At 44.4% G+C, this 18,655-nt stretch overlaps 1 protein-coding gene and 1 long non-coding RNA gene across 2 annotated transcripts; both read left to right on the top strand.

The window, feature by feature from the left end:
• Positions 1-10,378: 10,378 nt before the first annotated feature.
• Positions 10,379-10,844, top strand: LOC131692305 (uncharacterized). The gene is made up of 3 exons (XR_009305955.1): positions 10,379-10,474; positions 10,572-10,635; positions 10,697-10,844. It is a non-coding gene; the product is annotated as an uncharacterized LOC131692305 (long non-coding RNA).
• Positions 10,845-11,006: 162 nt separating this feature from the next.
• Positions 11,007-17,137, top strand: LOC131687183 (uncharacterized). The gene is made up of 3 exons (XM_058971236.1): positions 11,007-15,034; positions 15,107-16,791; positions 16,845-17,137. The coding sequence occupies exons 1-3, from the start codon at positions 11,007-11,009 to the stop codon at positions 17,135-17,137; spliced, it is 6,006 nt and encodes a 2,001-aa protein (XP_058827219.1).
• The last annotated feature ends 1,518 nt before the right edge of the window (positions 17,138-18,655 follow it).

The raw sequence follows: 18,655 nt of genomic DNA, 5'->3' as shown, positions 1-18,655 counted from the left end.
ATGTCCCCGAAGTGAGCCTGATAGAGAGTAGGTAGTCTTACCTGCCTCGGTGTTTGCGGTATACAGTTGTTTGCATTCCAAGATCTTAATCTGTTGAAGTGAGGTGTCCTTAAAGCAGCCAACCCCGTGCTCCAACAGTTCTTCGCATTTCAGGCCCGGTTCGGACACTACCCCATCGATTTCTACCGCCATAGCAGGCACGTACGCCTTAAATGAGCCTGATAGAGAGTAGGTAGTCTTACCTCCCTCGGTGTTTGCGGTATACAGTTGTTTGCATTCCAAGATCTTAATCTGTTGAAGTGAGGTGTCCTTAAAGCAGCCAACCCCGTGCTCCAACAGTTCTTCGCATTTCAGGCCCGGTTCGGACACTACCCCATCGATTTCTATTGCCATAGCAGGCACGTACGGCCTAAATTCCTGCGTAAAGCGCTCACAGCAAGCAATCGCGTTTTCCTGGCCGAGATCATTCACTAGAACACGTATCTTGTTTGCCCGGACACGTGTTATCTGAGTTACGGCCGGGTAGTTAGCAGTCAGATCTCGAGAAAGTTTTTATATATTAACCGGTTTCTCTCCGGTCCGAAAATATACCACCCATGGCCCAGAGGAACCTTGTGGGTATATACGGGGATTATACGGGGAGCAATGCGAGTGTTAGGGGGATCAGGGACTTCCATGATAACATCAGATGGTATTTCGCCCTCGGCCATTTAAACAAGGTTGCTATGGTTACTAATAAAATCCTTGTTTCTTGTTTTGAAGTCATACTGCTTCTTTTGTTAATAACTTTTCTCAACGAATTTTCATAAACTTGCAATGTTCCCCGAATGTGTTCAGTAGAAGAATACCTTTAGAAATATATAGTGTTCTGATTAATTGAATGATGAGGTGATTTTTTTAAGAATTTATTTTCAATCTTAACCGATTTTCCATACAAACTTCCATATAAACTTTGAAATTTTTGCTTTTATTATGAGCTGCTATAGCTATGCTGAAATTGACTATTCTCTTTAGATGATGCCGAATTTCGCTCGTATATGAAGCCCTCTCTACTCTTGACTTTCATACGACTACCATTTTTGTCTATCACAGAGTAATCGATTCTTCCAAATGGGTTCAGTTTATTTCTCGGAAGGAGATTATTCATAAGTACGGTATCTCCAACTTGAATATCAGACTGAATCGCGTGGCGCGTCAAATATTGCTTCTCTTTTCCTTTGTGCTTCAAAATCGCATCTCGGTCATAAGCCTCAGATCCTGAAGGGGGTACGACCCTGATATCATTCCACGAAGTAACAAGCGTCTTACCAATAATAGAGTGGGGTGTAGTTTGCACATCATGAGATATTCAAGAAGGTACAAGTAACATGCGTCTTTTTTTTATTCAATTCGTTTATTTGATAAGGCACGTTTGCGTTACCCTAATAAAAAAAATATTATACACGAACTTTAACCCATATAGTGCAACGATTCCACATATTGTTTGGATGATACCCTGAACAGATCGTTAGGCTCTTGAATCATAAGAAGTTTATTAGGGTAGCTTAAAGGTGCCATTTTTTTCGTTTTACATGTTGAATTTCTTAAAACTAGGCGGTCACACATTTAACTATTATTTTGTTTTTATATAATGAAACTAAAGAATTTTTATAGCTAACTAATACATATACAAGAGGGGATAATATAATATTCGTGAGATTAGCGGGACGAGCCATTTTGCATTCTTGCCATTTTTGTTCTTTGTATAGTAATGCGCTTTATGATTTCTAGAAGGGAGATTGTTGGGGTAATCAATTATAAACTAAGCGGAACATTTTAAAAGCTTATTAACTAGAAATAACTAGAGGAAGTGGTTCAATTTTATTAAGATTAGGTTGGGATTAATTAGGGCTATTTTTGAGTAGTGGTACTGTTGGGCATTTCTTAACGAGATTAAATATTGAACAACTAAAACTAGAAGATAGAGGGCGCATAAGTTTTGGGAAGATATTCAAGGGGAAGATGGAGAGGGGTGAAGTCCTTTATCTGCGGCGTATCAGAGACATGAGAGGGAGAGTGGACAAGGCCGACAGAGGGGGGGGGGGAATCAACGGTAAGGATTACAGATTCGGACGGATGCATCATGTATTGCGACGCCGGGCGGTCTTCCTCAAGCCGGCAGGGGTTCCTCCAGACGATTTCGTAGTACGGCTCAGATGCGGATCGGCAACACACCGCGTTGCGCGTGTGATGTTGTGCTCTAGGTCTCGTGTTTTTTGGGTCATTCGACAGAGATGTTTTGTCTCGGAGTCGCATCAAACCATCGTTGGGGTACGATAGGCGAAAGAGGGCACTTCTGAGAATGATAAGAAAAATGATAGGCGCAGTTAAATCTGGATATTGATGGTTTTTAAGAAGGTGTATATGAGGGACATATAGAGGAGATCGCGGTTTGCCAGTACATCTCGAACCGGGACATTGGGTGATGTTCCTCGTGCCCGAGACATCACACGGATGAAATCCCGACTCACATACACCCCTTGGACCATGGTTTCGTCAATACCTTCGGGATTATCGAATGTAGCCACCTTCCTAGCTCACCATTGCTCAATGAAATTTGCCAAGTAATACTAAAAATTCGCTGAAGCAAATTGGTCTTTCATATAAGTCACCTTCTAAAGCGCCCGCCTTAGCTAAAGAGTCCGCTTCTTCATTACCTGGAATGGAGCAATGCGAGGAGACCCAAACTAAGGTAATCTGTCGTACAAAGCACGACAAAACACGCAGGCGCTCCCAGATTTTTCCCAAAAAATATGGAATGTGCTTTCCAGGTTTCATTGAACGGAGAGCCTCGATTGAGCTGAGGCTATCCGAGACAATAAAGTAATGATCGGTGGGCAAAGTATCAATGATCCCAAGGGTATACTGAATAGCAGCTAGTTCTGCGACGTAAACTGAAGCAGGATCGTTGAGTTTGAATGAAGCGGTGAGGTTTTGATTGAATATACCGAAGCCAGTGGAGCCGTTGAGGCTTGACCCGTCGGTGTAAAACATCTTGTTGCAGTCGACTTCTCGAAATTTCCTATGAAAGATGCTTCGGATCACTTGCGGACGTATGTGATCCGGGATTCCACGAATCTCGTCGTTCATGGATGTGTCGAAGAAAACAGTTGAATCCGAAGCATGAAGGAGATTGACAAGTTGGGATACTATGTAGCAGGATTGAGTCGGGTTTGACAATTGAGCTCGACAAACCTTTCGAAATTTGCAATTACTAACGTGTTCAGGATATCGCATCGGATGAGCAATCGATATGAGAGGTCCCAAAATCGATTGTTCAGCGGAAGAACGTCCGCCGGCACTTCTAAACTCATCGTATGTGTCGAGTGCATGCAACCCAAAGCAATACGCAAACAGCAATATTGGATTCGCTCTAGTTTGATGAAATGTATGTTCGCAGCGAAGCGGAAACAGAAACTCCTGTACTCCATCAACGACAATATCGTTGTTTGGTACTGTTTGATCAGGTCTCCTGGGTAGGCACCCCACCATGTTCCGGTTATTGTAGGGAGAAAGTTGATCCTATGTTGGCACTTCTGTTTCAGATACCTAATGTGACATCCCCATGTTCCTTTAGAGTCGAACTAGACCCCGAGATATTTGAAAATTGAAACCTGAGCAATAGATTGACCCATTAATTGATATGACTAGCTCAGTTTTCTCCGTGGAGAACTCGATACCCAGATGGAGGGCCCAAGCAGACAAATTGTCCAAGGTATCTTGCAATGATTCTTGCAAATCGACGGCTTTGGGTCCTGTAATAGAGACCACACCGTCATCTGCAAGCTGCCTTAGCGTGCAGGAAATGACAAGACATTCATCAATGTCATTCACGTAAAAGTTATAGAGAAGGGAGCTTAGACATGAGCCCTGGGGAAGACCCATGTAGCTAATTCGTGATGTCGATAAATCACCATGCGAAAAATGCATGTTTTTCAGACAGCAAGTTTAGCAAAAAGTTGTTTAGAGTCGGTGAAAGACCATGCTGGTGCAGCTTCTCAGAAAGAATTGTAATAGAAACTGAATCAAAAGCCTCCTTTATATCTAGGAAAACTGATGCCATCTGCTCTTTGCTAGCATAAATCATTTGAATTTCTGTTGAGAGCAACGCAAGACAGTCGTTCGTGCTTTTGCGGAATCCAAATTGTGTATCTGACAGTAAGCCATTTGCTTCAACCCAATTGTCGAGGCGAAACAAGATCATTTTCCCGAACAACTTTCGGATACAGGATCGCAATCGGTCGATACGAGTTGTGCTCGGAGGCTGGTTTATGGATGGCGATGACCTTCATCAGCCTCCAGTCATGAGAACAATATTACCCTCAAGAAACTTATTAAATAAATTCAACAAGCGTCTCTTGGCATAGTCTGACAGATTCTTCAAAGAGTGAAATTTGATTCTGTCTGGTCCTGGGGCTTTGTTGTTGCATGACAAGAGAGCAAGTGAGAACTCCACCATCGAAAACGGTGTTTCGTTCGCGTTATCATGGGGGGATGCGGCGCGGTAGACCTTTTGTGCCGGGGCGGAATCCGGACAAACCTTCTTGGCAAAATCGAAGGTTTAACTGTTTCAATATTCCACGCTCTCGTTAGTACTGTTTCGGTTTCGTAAGCGCCGGGCCGTACTCCAAAGATTGTTCATCGATGTTTCTCTCGTTAGCCCGTCGACGAACCGGCGCCAGTAGCTACGCTTTTTGGCTTTCATCAAACTCTCACGGGCGTTTCCACTATCGCATACTGTCGGTAGCTATCTGACAGCCCGTCGTTCCGGAAGGTCTTATACGCGGCGGCATTCTCCGCATACACGTCTGAGCACTCTTTGTCTCACCAGGCATTGGGAGGACGCCCGCGAGAGTTCGCGTCTGGTACGCGTTTAGTTTGAGCTTGAATCGCGGTATCGAGAATCAAGCCAGCCAGGAACCCGTACTCTTCCTCCGGAGGAAGCTCTTGTGTCGATTCTACTTTTCCGGATATCGCGGACGCGTAGCTCTTCCAATAAAACACACGAAGCGACAGGACACACGCCACATAAAATATACACAATGGATTTCGTTCTACATATTCCAACGCGGCAAAAGCAACAGCGTTGGAAAAGGTAGAACAAAATCTATAGTGAATATATGTGGCGTGTGGCTTGTCGCCTCGTGAGCGAACAGCTTAAATATTTCGTGTGAGGTCATACAGACAAACAGACATAACACTCTAAATTTCACCATCGCTCATGTTGCATTTTGCAAATTTGTTAGTGTGCAGGAACTCCGCACGTAGTGCCGTGGCGCCACTGTGTATCTTATCTTAGTCTGGGAATGAAAATTTGTGTGTTCGCTTTCTGTCAAAACAAAGAAGGTGCAAGCATTGAAAACTTTCTATTCGGATTTCTATTCTGGAAACGTATTTTACTTATAATTCAAATTTACATCAGTAATATATTAAGCTTAATTTCAGCTGAGCTGTTGGTGAAACTTCTGCTATTGCTTCCTTTTTCGGCTTACAGATTGTAAATCCAAAATCAGAATGTTCCCAATTGCATGATGGTCTCTTTCTGGGCATATTTGCTTAGATAATATGCATTACAAGGTCTTGATTAGGAACAATATGCGGGAACTGGTGCTAAAGAGAAGCATGTGGAAGATCCATTCCACGAGGAGCAGATTGCTGCAAAAGCTTATATTGAATGGCAGATGGAGAAAGCGGAATCAATAATTTGACTAGATTCGGAAGTAGATGGCAAGGACGGGCCATTGAAAGGGACAGATATGGGAAGCATAAGCATAAGAGTCATTTACGAAAAAAAACATTAAAAAGCGAATACTGTGGAATGACGGGTAAAACTATGTGGTGTCAGAAATCCACTTTTAACATAGATTTTATAAATACTTATTCATTTACATTTATTTGATCATTCTGTAGGAATCGATATGTTCAACGCCTATACAATTGCAAATAAGAATCAAATGCCTATTATGGGTGGAATATTGTTTTTCGCAATATCATTCCACCATTATTAGAGGCCTCTGGTCTTGAGATCCCCTACACGGGAAGCAAATTGCTCAAAAAAAATGGACTGCAAGAAATCACGAATTCACACTGCATTACTGCGTAGCAATAACAGCATAACCAAATTTGTTTCCTTGCATTGATCTGGCAAATTTTGTAACTGAAACAGTTCATTCCAGGAGCATAATTTGTCTGTGGTCATATGAAACATTGATTGTATTCGGTGGCCCTGCACCGTTAGCAATATTAATTACGATTGGCAGATGGTCGCTGCCGTTGGGATCAGAGACTACCTTGCACATGCAATCTAACCGCAGCGATGTCGAGCAGAGGAACAGGTCTAGGGCGCTTGAACACGCTGAAGGGGCAGGAATCCGTGTCATTTCACCCGTGTCATATTGAAGTTGTCGCAAAGCTCGTGAAGTGAGGTATTTGTATCTGTATTTGTATTTGTATAAAAAAGTCCAACTGACAATTTGTCTTAATGAACTATACTAAACTAAGGTAAACTAAACATAATTAAAATAGTGACAATACACGGCGACGAAACTGCGAAGAGTTCATGACGAAGTCGAAAATTTCAGCAAACTCGTTGAAGCGACGACTCATTGCTAAAATTGGACTATTGGTAGCGTAGTTAGTGCTGCGCATTTCAGAATGCAGCAGGGCTCGAGGGCGAAGAGAACGGGTAGGCGCGTAGAGGTTGATTTGCGCTAGTAGCTCCGGATCATCATATTCAGCCAGCAGAATCTTTGACACGAAGGTAGCTTGCGCTGCATGTCTCCGGCGTGTTAAAGTATTAAGTCCTAAAAGACGACAACGGTCCTCGTACGGTGGCAGGTTTAATGGATCGTTCCACGGCAATTCACGTAACGCATATCGTATGAATTTACGCTGGACTGCTTCGATCCTAAGGCTCCACGTAGCTTGATACGGGCACCAAACGACGTTTGCAAATTCCAACTGCGGGCGCACCAATGAGCAATAAAGAGCCTTGAAGCATAGAGGATCCCGAAATTCGTTGGATATTTTGAAAATAAATCGCAGCAAACGATTGGCTCTGTCGATGGTCGCTGAGACGTGATGAGTATACGTTAGCTTATCATCAAGAATGACTCCTAGATCCTTCACGTGGTCAACGCGTTGTAGTAGAGTTCCTGCGATGTTATAGTTGAAGGTAACCATATTTCTCGTTCGATAATAGCTGATGACAAAACATTTTGCAACGCTAAGGACCATCATGTTTCTTACACACCAGCTATAAAAGGTGTCAATAAGATGCTGTAGCTCACGGCAATCGGCTTCATTCCGTATAACAAGAAAAATTTTTAAGTCGTCGGCAAAAAACAGCTTTCCTCCACGGCTTAGAACGAAAACCGCATCGTTCACGAACAGTGAAAAAAGTAGTGGACCTAGCGTACTACCTTGAGGAACTCCGGAAGTGTTGAAAAAGGATTCTGAAACAATATCGCCAATTTGAACAACGATTTCACGGTGCACAAGGTAGGATCGAAGCCAATGGCAGAATCTAGTAGAACACCCTAGCTTATCAAGCTTTGTTATCAGTATCTCATGATTAACTCTATCAAAAGCTGCCTTTAGATCAGTGTAAATAGTATCCACCTGCAATTTCTTAGACATTTGTTCCGTGCAAAATGACGTAAAGCAGACGAGATTCGTCTCGACTGAACGTCCTGGGAAAAAAATGCTGAGATGTACTAATGTAGTGTCGACAAGCAGAAAATAACGCCTCGTTGATAATTGATTCAAAAACTTTAGATTCGACTCCTAGCGAAGAGATTCCGCGATAGTTCGCTATGTTGCGTTTGTCACCTTTCTTGAATACCGGGAACATAACTGAGCATTTCCAATCCTCAGGAAACGTTTGCTGCTGAAGCGATAGGTTAAAAATATATGCAAGTGGTGTTACAAGTAAGTCCGAACATTTTTTCAATACAGTTGAAGGTATAGCACTGAGGCCGGGTGCATAAGATGACTTGGTTTTCCGAATTGCAGATATAACCATTTGTTCAGAGACAGTAAACACATCCAAATCAACAGCACAAGCAGGAACGTCGCGAGAGGCATTTTCGAGTTCGTTTGCGGTTGGCAGATCGATTATCGTCATGATGGCAACGCCATACCGTACCGTGGAGTTCTGCAATATCGAAAAGCCGTCGGCAGCTAGCTGAGACTCTAGGGGGGATGTAGGTGGAAGCAATGCAAAGGTGCCTTCAATTCTGGTTTGGAAAGCGACAACTTCAATGCCTGGTGTCAAGGGGAGGTCGATTCTATTAAAAGAATAGCACTTTTTGATCCCCAAAAGTACTCCTCCGTAAGAGTCTTCTCGATCCAAGTGAATAATATTAAAATCGTGGAAGTGTAGCTCTATTTCTCAAGTAAGCCACGTTTCGCATAGTGCAAATGCATCGCCTTTCAAATTATTTTGTAAGATTTTAAAGGAATCGATTTTCGGGATAATGCTTCTGCAATTCCATTGTAGAACAGTGATTAAAACCGTGACCTTGTTCGATGAATTAGCCATCTAAGGATACAATCGCTGAAAGGAGAGGCAATTTCGCAGTGAACTGCATCTAGAATGTTTTTACTGTGGGGAGAAAGCTTATCAAGACGATTTTAAGGGATCAGAAATATTTAGTGCTGTAAAAATACGGTCCACCATGTCAGAGAAATTTATTAAGCCAGCGCTGGTTTCTTTCTCTTGCTGTGATATGGGAACACTTAGGGTTTTGATGTTCCTGGAAGTGCTGGGAACTCCTTTTCTGAGTTCAGATTTCTGAGACCGGGAGCGATTTCCTTCGGTTTTGCACCAGTACTTCCTTGAGTAGTTATTTTAGGGGGGGGGGGTCATGGAGAGACACGTTCTGGCCTTTACGACGAAGCTTGGAAGAGGAGATATTTCTCCTTTTTCTATTGCTTCTAGGTACAACAGAAGATGTTCCGTCCTGCGGTTCATCACAGTCGCCGTCGTCAGTAGACAAGATGGTATAGGTGTTCGTAGAGACAGGTGGCGTCTGGCGTGGCTATCTTAAGCATTTCTGCAAAAGATCGCTTAGACAAGATATAAAACCATAGATATGTAAACAGCACAGTAGAAATGAAAATACATCTATTGAGATTTCTAGAAATCCAAAGAACATAACGTAGACGGGCCGTACGAGCATAGACTTATCCAGATGCGTTGGTATTGTGCCGTTTTGACGTTTGAAATGGGAGGAAAACAAATCGTTTACACGGCGAATTGGAAGGAAAACAAACCGCTTCTGGGCTTAAGGGGATGGCGGTAGTATAAAAATGCGAGATCCCAGTCTGTGTATTTTAAACGTAAGATATCTGAATCGAATAGCCCGGATAGAATTTTACAATAGCATTTACCCTACAAACAACTATAAAACAACAATATTATAGTTATTACTGTTTCAACATTGTTCGATGCCAAGTTCTCATAGTAGATTTACAATAAAATTTCATGTAACAATAAATTTCACTGTTCAGTAAAAAACTGATACACTGCATTCACATTAAGTTTTACTGTTTTCGAGAAAAAAAATGTATGGAGAAAAATTGATTTTTTAATATTAAGATACATAACCACCCCCCTTTTTCACTGTAAAAGTCTATTTTACGTTGAAATTTACTGTAAAAACGTTAAAGTTTATTGTTTTTGTATTGTAGCATAACACTAAAATTTACTGTAAATTATTGTAAAATTACTGTACTCTTACAGTGAAAAACATGGTTTTGTTACTCTACATTTCTATTCGGGAGGCCCCTGAAAAACATGGTACAGTTGGGTGGCATAAGGTAAAATGCTTTTCCCTTGGCATGTGGAAATCGTTCGTAATAAGTGACCATGGAATTTGTCGGTGCAGTAGAAATGAAATCACAAGTGTTTCGATATTTAGCATAGGTCCCTAGGGATCTGAAAAGTATGGTGTAGTCGGGCCCAAAGAGCTCTTTGATACCCTTGGGTGGTATAAGGTGGAATTTGTCGATTTAAAGAATTTTTGATTGGCAATCAGTAATCTAAACCTCCGAATCGAAGTAATTTGGTGACCATTTCAATAGGTTTTTAGCCTATGAGGTATTACGATTTTAACGGTTTTGTCGCCGATACCCCTTGTTGCGGCGCGTCACTGGTGAACCAAATGTCCTATCCCTCGCTATCCTAACGTCACGACCGGCCAGTGCGAGAACTTTGACAGACGGAATCATCAAAACAACACAATAGGTCAATTAGTCAACAGAATTGCGGTGATTTAGCTAGTGAAGTGATAAAAGTATTCCCAACCCACGTTCAGTTCGCACAGTTGCAGTAACCCCAAGAGTTAAATTTGTAGAATAATTAAGTTAGACTTTAATTTCCGTAACAGCCACGCAGTAAGTGGAAACCTAAGGAGGGAACAGAAGAATCAAGGTATTATTATAAAACTACACACTTTATATACTAGAAACTATATACTTACCCATATGTACCGCTAAAACCTAACCTAAATTCACCATCGTCATTGTAGAAAAACCTAAAATCAGCAATCCACAGTACAGTAAGAACCTGAAATACTAGAAAACACTGAAAATGTAAGAAACTTACCTTTATACTTACCTACAATTGCGACTAATTAAAATTAATAAATTGCAGCCTTTTAGCTGTGCAGTAATCAACTAAAAGAACGGTGTTTGTTCCGACTTCGGGAACATTCTAAAAGGATTTTCATCCTAAGTTGGATGATTGATTGCTACCCTTGGAAGTTCCTCCAACCGATATCCTGTAACCGGGAAAAGATACACCGCCGGGAAACGAGCCAATCTATAAGGTTTGAGAGTGCATTGGTTTTGATCGTTTGAGTAGAACTGTTGACAATTAGTCCCGTCATTCAGTCGCGAGTCCCGTATAGTTTCCCAACCGGGCTGGTGTAAATTAACACAGTTGAGTTGCTCCGTTTCTCGAGATGTCAGAAGAACGTGACAATACGAAACCGGAAGGCAATGACAGGCACTGTAAAAGGTGCGACCGTGCCGATGCGGATGACGATATGGTGTGTTGCGATATGTGCGAGTCGTGGATCCATTTCCAGTGCGCCGGTGTCAGCGAATCCATTGCTGAACCGGATAGAAGCTTTAAGTGTAGCAATTGTCTGGCAGACTGGGATGGTGCGTCGAAGTCGGGTGTGTCATTCAACGAGTCGTCCGTCAGCAAGAGCAGTCGAGCGTCGCAGAGGTTGCATCTCAGTTTACAACTTCTAGAAGAGCAACGGAAGCTGAAAAAGATGCGTGCGGAAGAAGAAATTAAAACCAGGAAAATGGAAGAAGCAGCCAAATTGAAGGAAATCGAAGAGGAACAGGAATACTTGAAGCAGAGATACGATTTGCTGTTGCAAATCGGCGATGAAAATGATTCGGCAAGTAGGAAAGGCGGAGTCAGTGTCAAAAAGAAGCGCGAACAGATGGAGAACTGGCTTAATAAGGGAGCACAAGTGGACGAGGCTGGTAAGTTGAAACCAACAGCGTCTGAACAGAAAGCTACCCTGTCAGTGCCGGCTGTTAGCAAACAGGATCGCGTAGTAGTAGTACCAACAACAACAATCTCTGTTTCGAACAAGCTTGCTTCCTTGAATTCGGATAAGCTTCATTCTGATCCGACTATTCCAGTTCCTGGTGGGAGTGTCAGTGCTTTGACTAAATCTTTCGAGTCGTTGGTCGTATCGATGCTAGAAAAAGCGACCTCTACAGTTCCAGGAATAACAGGGGATGCAGTAGGTGGAAGTGTAGTCACGTCGGACTTCCACGCGCCGACGAGTGCTGCATCGACAATCGGGCCCATGTTGACAGTTCCTAAAGTGACTCTTGCAGGAGTTCGAAATTCTCTGGTTTGTCCTGGTACAGCACCGGTTTACTCGTACCCAGGAACGACCGTCACACTGTCGAGTGTAGCCGAGAGGGTTCCGGCGATGCCGTATGTTTCTAGTAGTTTTTATGGAAACCAGGAACAGTATCTGACTACAGTCGCGTACAGTTCGTCACAGTTGCCAACTTCGATTAATACCGATCCACTATATATCGTTCCAAAGAATCCTCTTGTCTCTTCTGCTGGCCAGTGGCAGTATGACGGTGTCGTACCACGGAATCCAATCTTAATACCAAACTCCAGAATTTCAAATAATGTAAATATACACACTGAGTATCCGAATCCGCTTCCACCGACAAGTGTTCCGTATCCCGGGCTGAGGCCGGAAATCGTACCCTCGATAGTACCACCATCTTTAGGATTCCACGGGAATGGGAACAGTCTTTCGGCCAGTGTAGGGCCAAATAGTGCGCAATTAGCAGCTCGACAAGTAATGCCACGCGAATTGCCGAGGTTTAGCGGGGATCCTCAGGATTGGCCTATGTTCCACAGTTCTTTCAAAAACACGACGGAGGTCTGCGGATATTCCGACGCTGAAAATCTAGCCAGATTACAGCGTAGTTTGGGAGGGGCAGCACTGGAAGCAGTTAGAAGTCGCTTACTTCTGCCAGCATCTGTACCCTACGTGATGGAAACGCTACATAAGCTGTATGGTAGACCAGAGATTTTAATAAGTTCTCTTCTGAAGAAGGTGAGAAATGTTCCGCCGCCAAAGTCGGATAACCTGAGCTCGATCGTTGCCTACGGATTGGCAATTCAAAATCTTGTCGATCATATCATTCTGTCTGATCAGCAAGCACATTTGTGGAATCCAATGTTGCTCCAGGAGTTGATCGATAAATTACCCACCTCACTGAAGATGCAATGGGGTACATTCAAGCAAGCGTTTGCGAACGTCAACTTGGCGACATTCAACAGTTTCATGTCGGGATTAGTAAATCTGGCTTCCGAGTTGAGTATCGATGTGAGTTCTGTCCAGAACTACCACCAGCCACAGAGAGCGGAGAAGTCAAAGCCGAAGGAGAAGCTTTTCACTCATGCGAACGAACCACCAAGCGTATCGAAGGAGTTTGCGATAAAAGGACATACGTCAAAAGCGTGCTCCTATTGTGAGGAAGACAGTCATCTGATCCTAAACTGTCCTCGCTTTAAATCATTGGACATCGGAGGCCGATGGAAGGTGATGCGGCAGAAAAACCTATGTCGACTGTGTTTAATCCCGCATAGTAAATGGCCGTGTCGTTCAAAAAGGGAATGCGGGGTAAACGGGTGTCGCGTTCGACATCATATGCTGCTGCATAGTAATCGTAGCGATACTTCCGACGGTTCAAGGTCTGGAGAGATTGTTCACCAAAATCACCATTCTACGAAATCATTTTCACTGTTCCGCTACCTGCCAGTAACACTGTACGGAGACGGGAAACAAGTAGAAACATTCGTATTCTTGGACGATGGGTCGTCATGTACACTACTCGAGGAAGGAATCGCAGCACAGTTGGGCATAGAAGGTGAACCTGATAACCTGTGGTTGAGTTGGACCGGCAAGATTAGCAGGCACGAGAAGACTTCAAAGCGAATGAGCGTGAAAATATCCGGTAATGGACATAGGGAAACGTTTCAACTAGCCAACGTACGCACGGTGCGGGAATTAGGCCTTCCAAGTCAAACGTTGGACTATACAGAGCTGTCGAATACGTACCCGCATCTTCAAGGCCTTCCTTTGGCCAGTTACACCGATGCAAAGCCCGGCATGATCATCGGACTTGAACATGTACGGTTGTTAACAAGTTTGAAGACCCGTGAAGGCAGCAGCAACGAACCAGTAGCAGCTAAGACTCGGCTTGGTTGGTGCGTGTACGGGAGAAATAACAGAACTGAAGGTTCAATTGAACAAGTGCACGTCCATACTTGCGGAGAGATAACGAATAGCGACCTACACGATTCAATGCGAAAGTTCTTCGCAGTTGAAGATGCCGCTTCCGTGCAACAGTTGGAATCCGAGGAGGACAAGCGAGCACGCAGTATTCTTGAGGCAACTACGGTACGAAAGGGAAGTCGAATGGAGACGGGTTTGCTTTGGCGAAAAGAAAACGTGAACTTCCCGGATAGCTACCAAATGGCGATCAGCCGTTTGAAAGGTTTGGAGAAACGACTGGCGAAAGATCCCGAGCTGCGTAGGAAAGTCAACGAGCAAATTGAGAGCTACGAACAGAAGCAGTACGTCTGCAAAGTATCATCGGCAGAGATGGCGAACGCAAACCCTCGGCGAGTGTGGTACCTCCCGTTAGGGGTGGTGACGAATCCCAAGAAACCAAACAAAATCCGACTGGTGTGGGATGCGGCCGCGAAGGCTTGTGGAGTTGCTTTCAACGACATGCTTCTCAAGGGCCCGGATCTACTCGTATCGCTAGTGAACGTCTTGTTGCGATTCAGGGAAGGCAAGATAGCAGTATGCTCCGATATCCGAGAGATGTTCCTGAGAATTCTTATCCGGGAGGAAGACAAGTGGTCACAGTGCTTTGTATGGCGTAGCTGTCCGTCGGATGAGGTTCAGATATACACAATCAACGTCGCTATGTTCGGGGCAACCAGTTCCCCGTGCACGGCTCAGTTCGTGAAGAACAAAAATGCTCTCGAATACGCGCAATCATACCCCAGAGCGGTAAACGCAATCATCTACAACCATTACGTGGATGATTTCCTTGACAGTGTCAACTCGGTAGAAGAAGCAGTACAGCTTGTCAAACAAGTGCAGTTTATCCACGCAGCAGCGGGGTTCGAATTCGGCAAAATTATGTCCAACTCGCAGGAGGTTCTTAATCGTCTTGGGGAAACTAGTTCGCCGGACAGTAAGTCACTAGTATTGGACAACGATCACACGTATGAGCGCGTCTTAGGTGTAGTGTGGGTTCCATCAGCGGATCACTTCACCTTCGACCGATATGGGGTCGTAGACGTTTTGGGCAATGGCCAAACAGTTCCAACGAAGAGACAGGTGCTACGAATCGTGATGAAGCTGTACGACCCTTTGGGATTTGTGGCGCATTTCGTAGTACAGGGAAAAATCTTAATGCAAGAGATTTAGAGAACGGGAACAAATTGGGACGAGCCCATATCAGAGCAACTGTATGATCTGTGGAGTAGATGGATCGAGCTGTACGAGACGATTGATGAAGTGCAAGTACCGCGTTGCTTCTTTGGGAATTCTACGACGCCAGAGGTGGACGAAATCGAGATTCACGTGTTCACGGATGCTAGCGTAGCGGCATGCGCGTGTGTAGTGTATCTGAGGATGGCACACAGCGGCGGTAGTTGGTGTTCGCTAGTAGCAGCAAAAACTAAAGTCGCACCGCTTCGTGCGCTCTCCATCCCGCGCTTGGAGCTACAAGCCGCTATGATGGGAGCACGATTGCTGCACAACGTTTGTTCGGCACTCACTCTCAACATACATAAACGCTACCTGTGGACGGACTCCAGTACAGTTCTGGCGTGGCTTCGCTCGGACAGTCGCCGATATCACCAGTTCGTCTCGTTCCGAGTCGGAGAAATTCTTTCACTCACCAGCGTAGATGAGTGGTACCACGTACCTTCGAAGCTAAACGTAGCGGATGATGCCACCAAGTGGAATTCAGGACCATCGTTTGATCCGAATAGTCGCTGGTTTCAAGGCGGGTTCCTACGAAATGCGAAAGACCAGTGGCCAAAGCAATCAAACAAGGTAGATGAAGTAGATGCGTCAATCGAAGAAATACAAATGGTAGCTGTACATCTGACGTCGGAGGAGATCGTAGACATCGAACGCTTTTCAAATTGGAATCGTTTAGTTCGAACGATGGCCTACGTTCATCGGGCGATAAGAAGCTGGAAGCAGATTGGGAATAGTAAACACCGAAGACAAAATCCAGATCAAGAGGATTTCGTAAAGGCAGAAGAAACCCTTTGGCGTCAGGCTCAATCGCAGGCATACAGTGAAGAGATTCATCAACTAAAAATCGATGGCAGCGTTGACAAACGGAGTTCACTGCGTTCGCTGCTCCCTTTTTCCGACGAGCACGGAGTCATGCGGGTACGAGGTCGGATTGGAAACGCGCCGCATATTCCGTACGCGGCAAAGTATCCCGTAGTATTGCCGAGGGAACATCGCATAACTTTTCTTCTGGTGAATTACTACCACCAACGGTTCCTTCACGCCAACGGAGAAACTGTGTACAACGAACTACGCCAGAAGTTTTACATTCCGAAGCTTCGAATGCTAATACGTAAAGTTGGCAGGAGTTGTCAGTACTGTAAGGTACAGAAAGCTGTTCCAGTGCCGCCGCAGATGGCGCCACTTCCGAAGGAACGCCTAACCCCATTCGTCCGGCCGTTCACGTACGTTGGCGTCGACTACATGGGGCCCTTCGAAGTTAAAGTCGGCCGCAGTCTGGTGAAAAGATGGATCTGCTTGTTTACCTGTCTTACGGTACGGGCGGTTCATCTGGAGCTAGCACACAGTCTTTCAACATCGTCCTGCGTGATGGCCTTTAGGAGATTCGTGGCCCGACGGGGTGCGCCGCTGGAGGTTTTCTCCGATAATGGCACTAACTTTGTCGGAGCCAATCGCCAGCTGTCGGAAGAAAAACAGAAACTTCAAGAGATCGTCGTAGACTGCGCCAACACATTTACCAACGCACACACTCAGTGGCACTTCAACGTTCCTGCAGCCCCGCACATGGGGGGACCCTGGGAGCGCATGGTCAAGTCAGTGAAAGTCGCAATGAAAGCTGTTTCTGACAGTCCCCGTCATCCTAGCGACGAAGTATTAGAAACGATCATGCTGGAGGCCGAAGGTATTGTGAATTCGCGACCGTTAACCTATGTTCCCCTGGAAGCTGCAGATTAGGAGGCACTCACACCAAACCACTTCCTGTTACATGGCTCGAACGGAATCAAGCAACCAGCAAGCGAACCTGCGATCACAGGAAACGTTCTTCGGGACAGCTGGAAGCTGGCCCAGCACATTGGAAACGAATTCTGGCGAAGGTGGATCCGGGAATATCTCCCAATGTTGACACGGCGGGCGAAATGGTTCGATACAGTGAAGCCCCTGGAACCTGGCGATCTTGTCGTCATAGTCGACGAGCATGCGAGGAACCGCTGGGAACGAGGACGCATCCTGGAAACCTTCCCGGATAAGTCCGGACAGGTGAGACGCGCAACAGTACAGACTAATAGAGGTGTGTTCGAGAGACCTGCTGTAAAGCTCGCTGTTCTGGACGTCGTAAGCTGCAACCAGAAATCGGAGGAAGCCGCTGCGGGACCGGCAATGGTTCACGGGTCGGGGGATGTCGCCGATACCCCTTGTTGCGGCGCGTCACTGGTGAACCAAATGTCCTATCCCTCGCTATCCTAACGTCACGACCGGCCAGTGCGAGAACTTTGACAGACGGAATCATCAAAACAACACAATAGGTCAATTAGTCAGCAGAATTGCGGTGATTTAGCTAGTGAAGTGATAAAAGTATTCCCAACCCACGTTCAGTTCGCACAGTTGCAGTAACCCCAAGAGTTAAATTTGTAGAATAATTAAGTTAGACTTTAATTTCCGTAACAGCCACGCAGTAAGTGGAAACCTAAGGAGGGAACAGAAGAATCAAGGTATTATTATAAAACTACACACTTTATATACTAGAAACTATATACTTACCCATATGTACCGCTAAAACCTAACCTAAATTCACCATCGTCATTGTAGAAAAACCTAAAATCAGCAATCCACAGTACAGTAAGAACCTGAAATACTAGAAAACACTGAAAATGTAAGAAACTTACCTTTATACTTACCTACAATTGCGACTAATTAAAATTAATAAATTGCAGCCTTTTAGCTGTGCAGTAATCAACTAAAAGAACGGTGTTTGTTCCGACTTCGGGAACAGGTTTATATGAGAGATCCAAAGAGGACTTAATCACCACCCTGTAACTCCGGAACCAAAAGTCAGAACCGCATGAAATTCAATAGATATTGGGATTACTGTATCTTTCATTTGAAATCAAGTTGTAAAAATCGGTCAAGAATTCGCTGGGGAATAGATGTGATATTAGCTTAGTAACTTGACGAGTTCATGAGCCGTCATAGGTGGCCAATGTGGTCAAAGCTACTTAGATTGATCATTAGTGATCTAGCCCCGTAAATCTATGTAATGTTGCACGGGTAACGGGTAATATGTATTACATCATTTGCATTTGGTGGTACCAGTTTATATGGGAATTTGCTGTGTGACCGCACTCATCAATCCGTAACTCCGGAACCGGAAGTCGGATCAACTAAAAATTCAATGTAGGCGCGTTGTAGCTTTCCTTCGAAACTAAGTTTGTGCAAATCGGTTCAGCCATCTCTGAGAAAACTGTGTGAGTTTAAATGACACATACATACGTACACACATACATACATACACACACAGACATTTTCCAATCTCGACAAACTGAATAGAATGGTATATGAGACTCGGGCCTCTGGGCCTCGGTTAAGAAGTCGATTTTTCAGTGATTGCATAACCTTTCTTTATATATGAACAGCAAAAGTCCTAAAACGTCGATTTTTTATAAAAAGGTACCATAAAATCTCGACGTTTCATGCATTTTAAAAATGTTTGGCATCAAAATACGAGGTCGATTTCTGAAATTTCATGGGGTACAGTTTTCAACCAGGAA

Source organism: Topomyia yanbarensis, chromosome 3 (genome assembly GCF_030247195.1).
Source record: "Topomyia yanbarensis strain Yona2022 chromosome 3, ASM3024719v1, whole genome shotgun sequence".
Classification (NCBI taxonomy): Eukaryota; Metazoa; Arthropoda; class Insecta; order Diptera; family Culicidae; genus Topomyia; species Topomyia yanbarensis.
The sequence above is the reverse complement of the archived record's forward strand: the minus strand, read 5'-3'. Positions and strand labels throughout refer to the sequence as shown.

Bases quoted from the DNA above. Each gene is read 5' to 3' on its own strand.
- LOC131687183 (XM_058971236.1), top strand. From the start codon at position 11,007: ATGTCAGAAGAACGTGACAATACGAAACCGGAAGGCAATGACAGGCAC. The intron at 15,035-15,106 runs GCAAGAGATTTA...TCTGTGGAGTAG, and splicing joins GTACAGGGAAAAATCTTAAT to ATGGATCGAGCTGTACGAGA. The intron at 16,792-16,844 runs GTATTGTGAATT...GCTGCAGATTAG, and splicing joins GATCATGCTGGAGGCCGAAG to GAGGCACTCACACCAAACCA.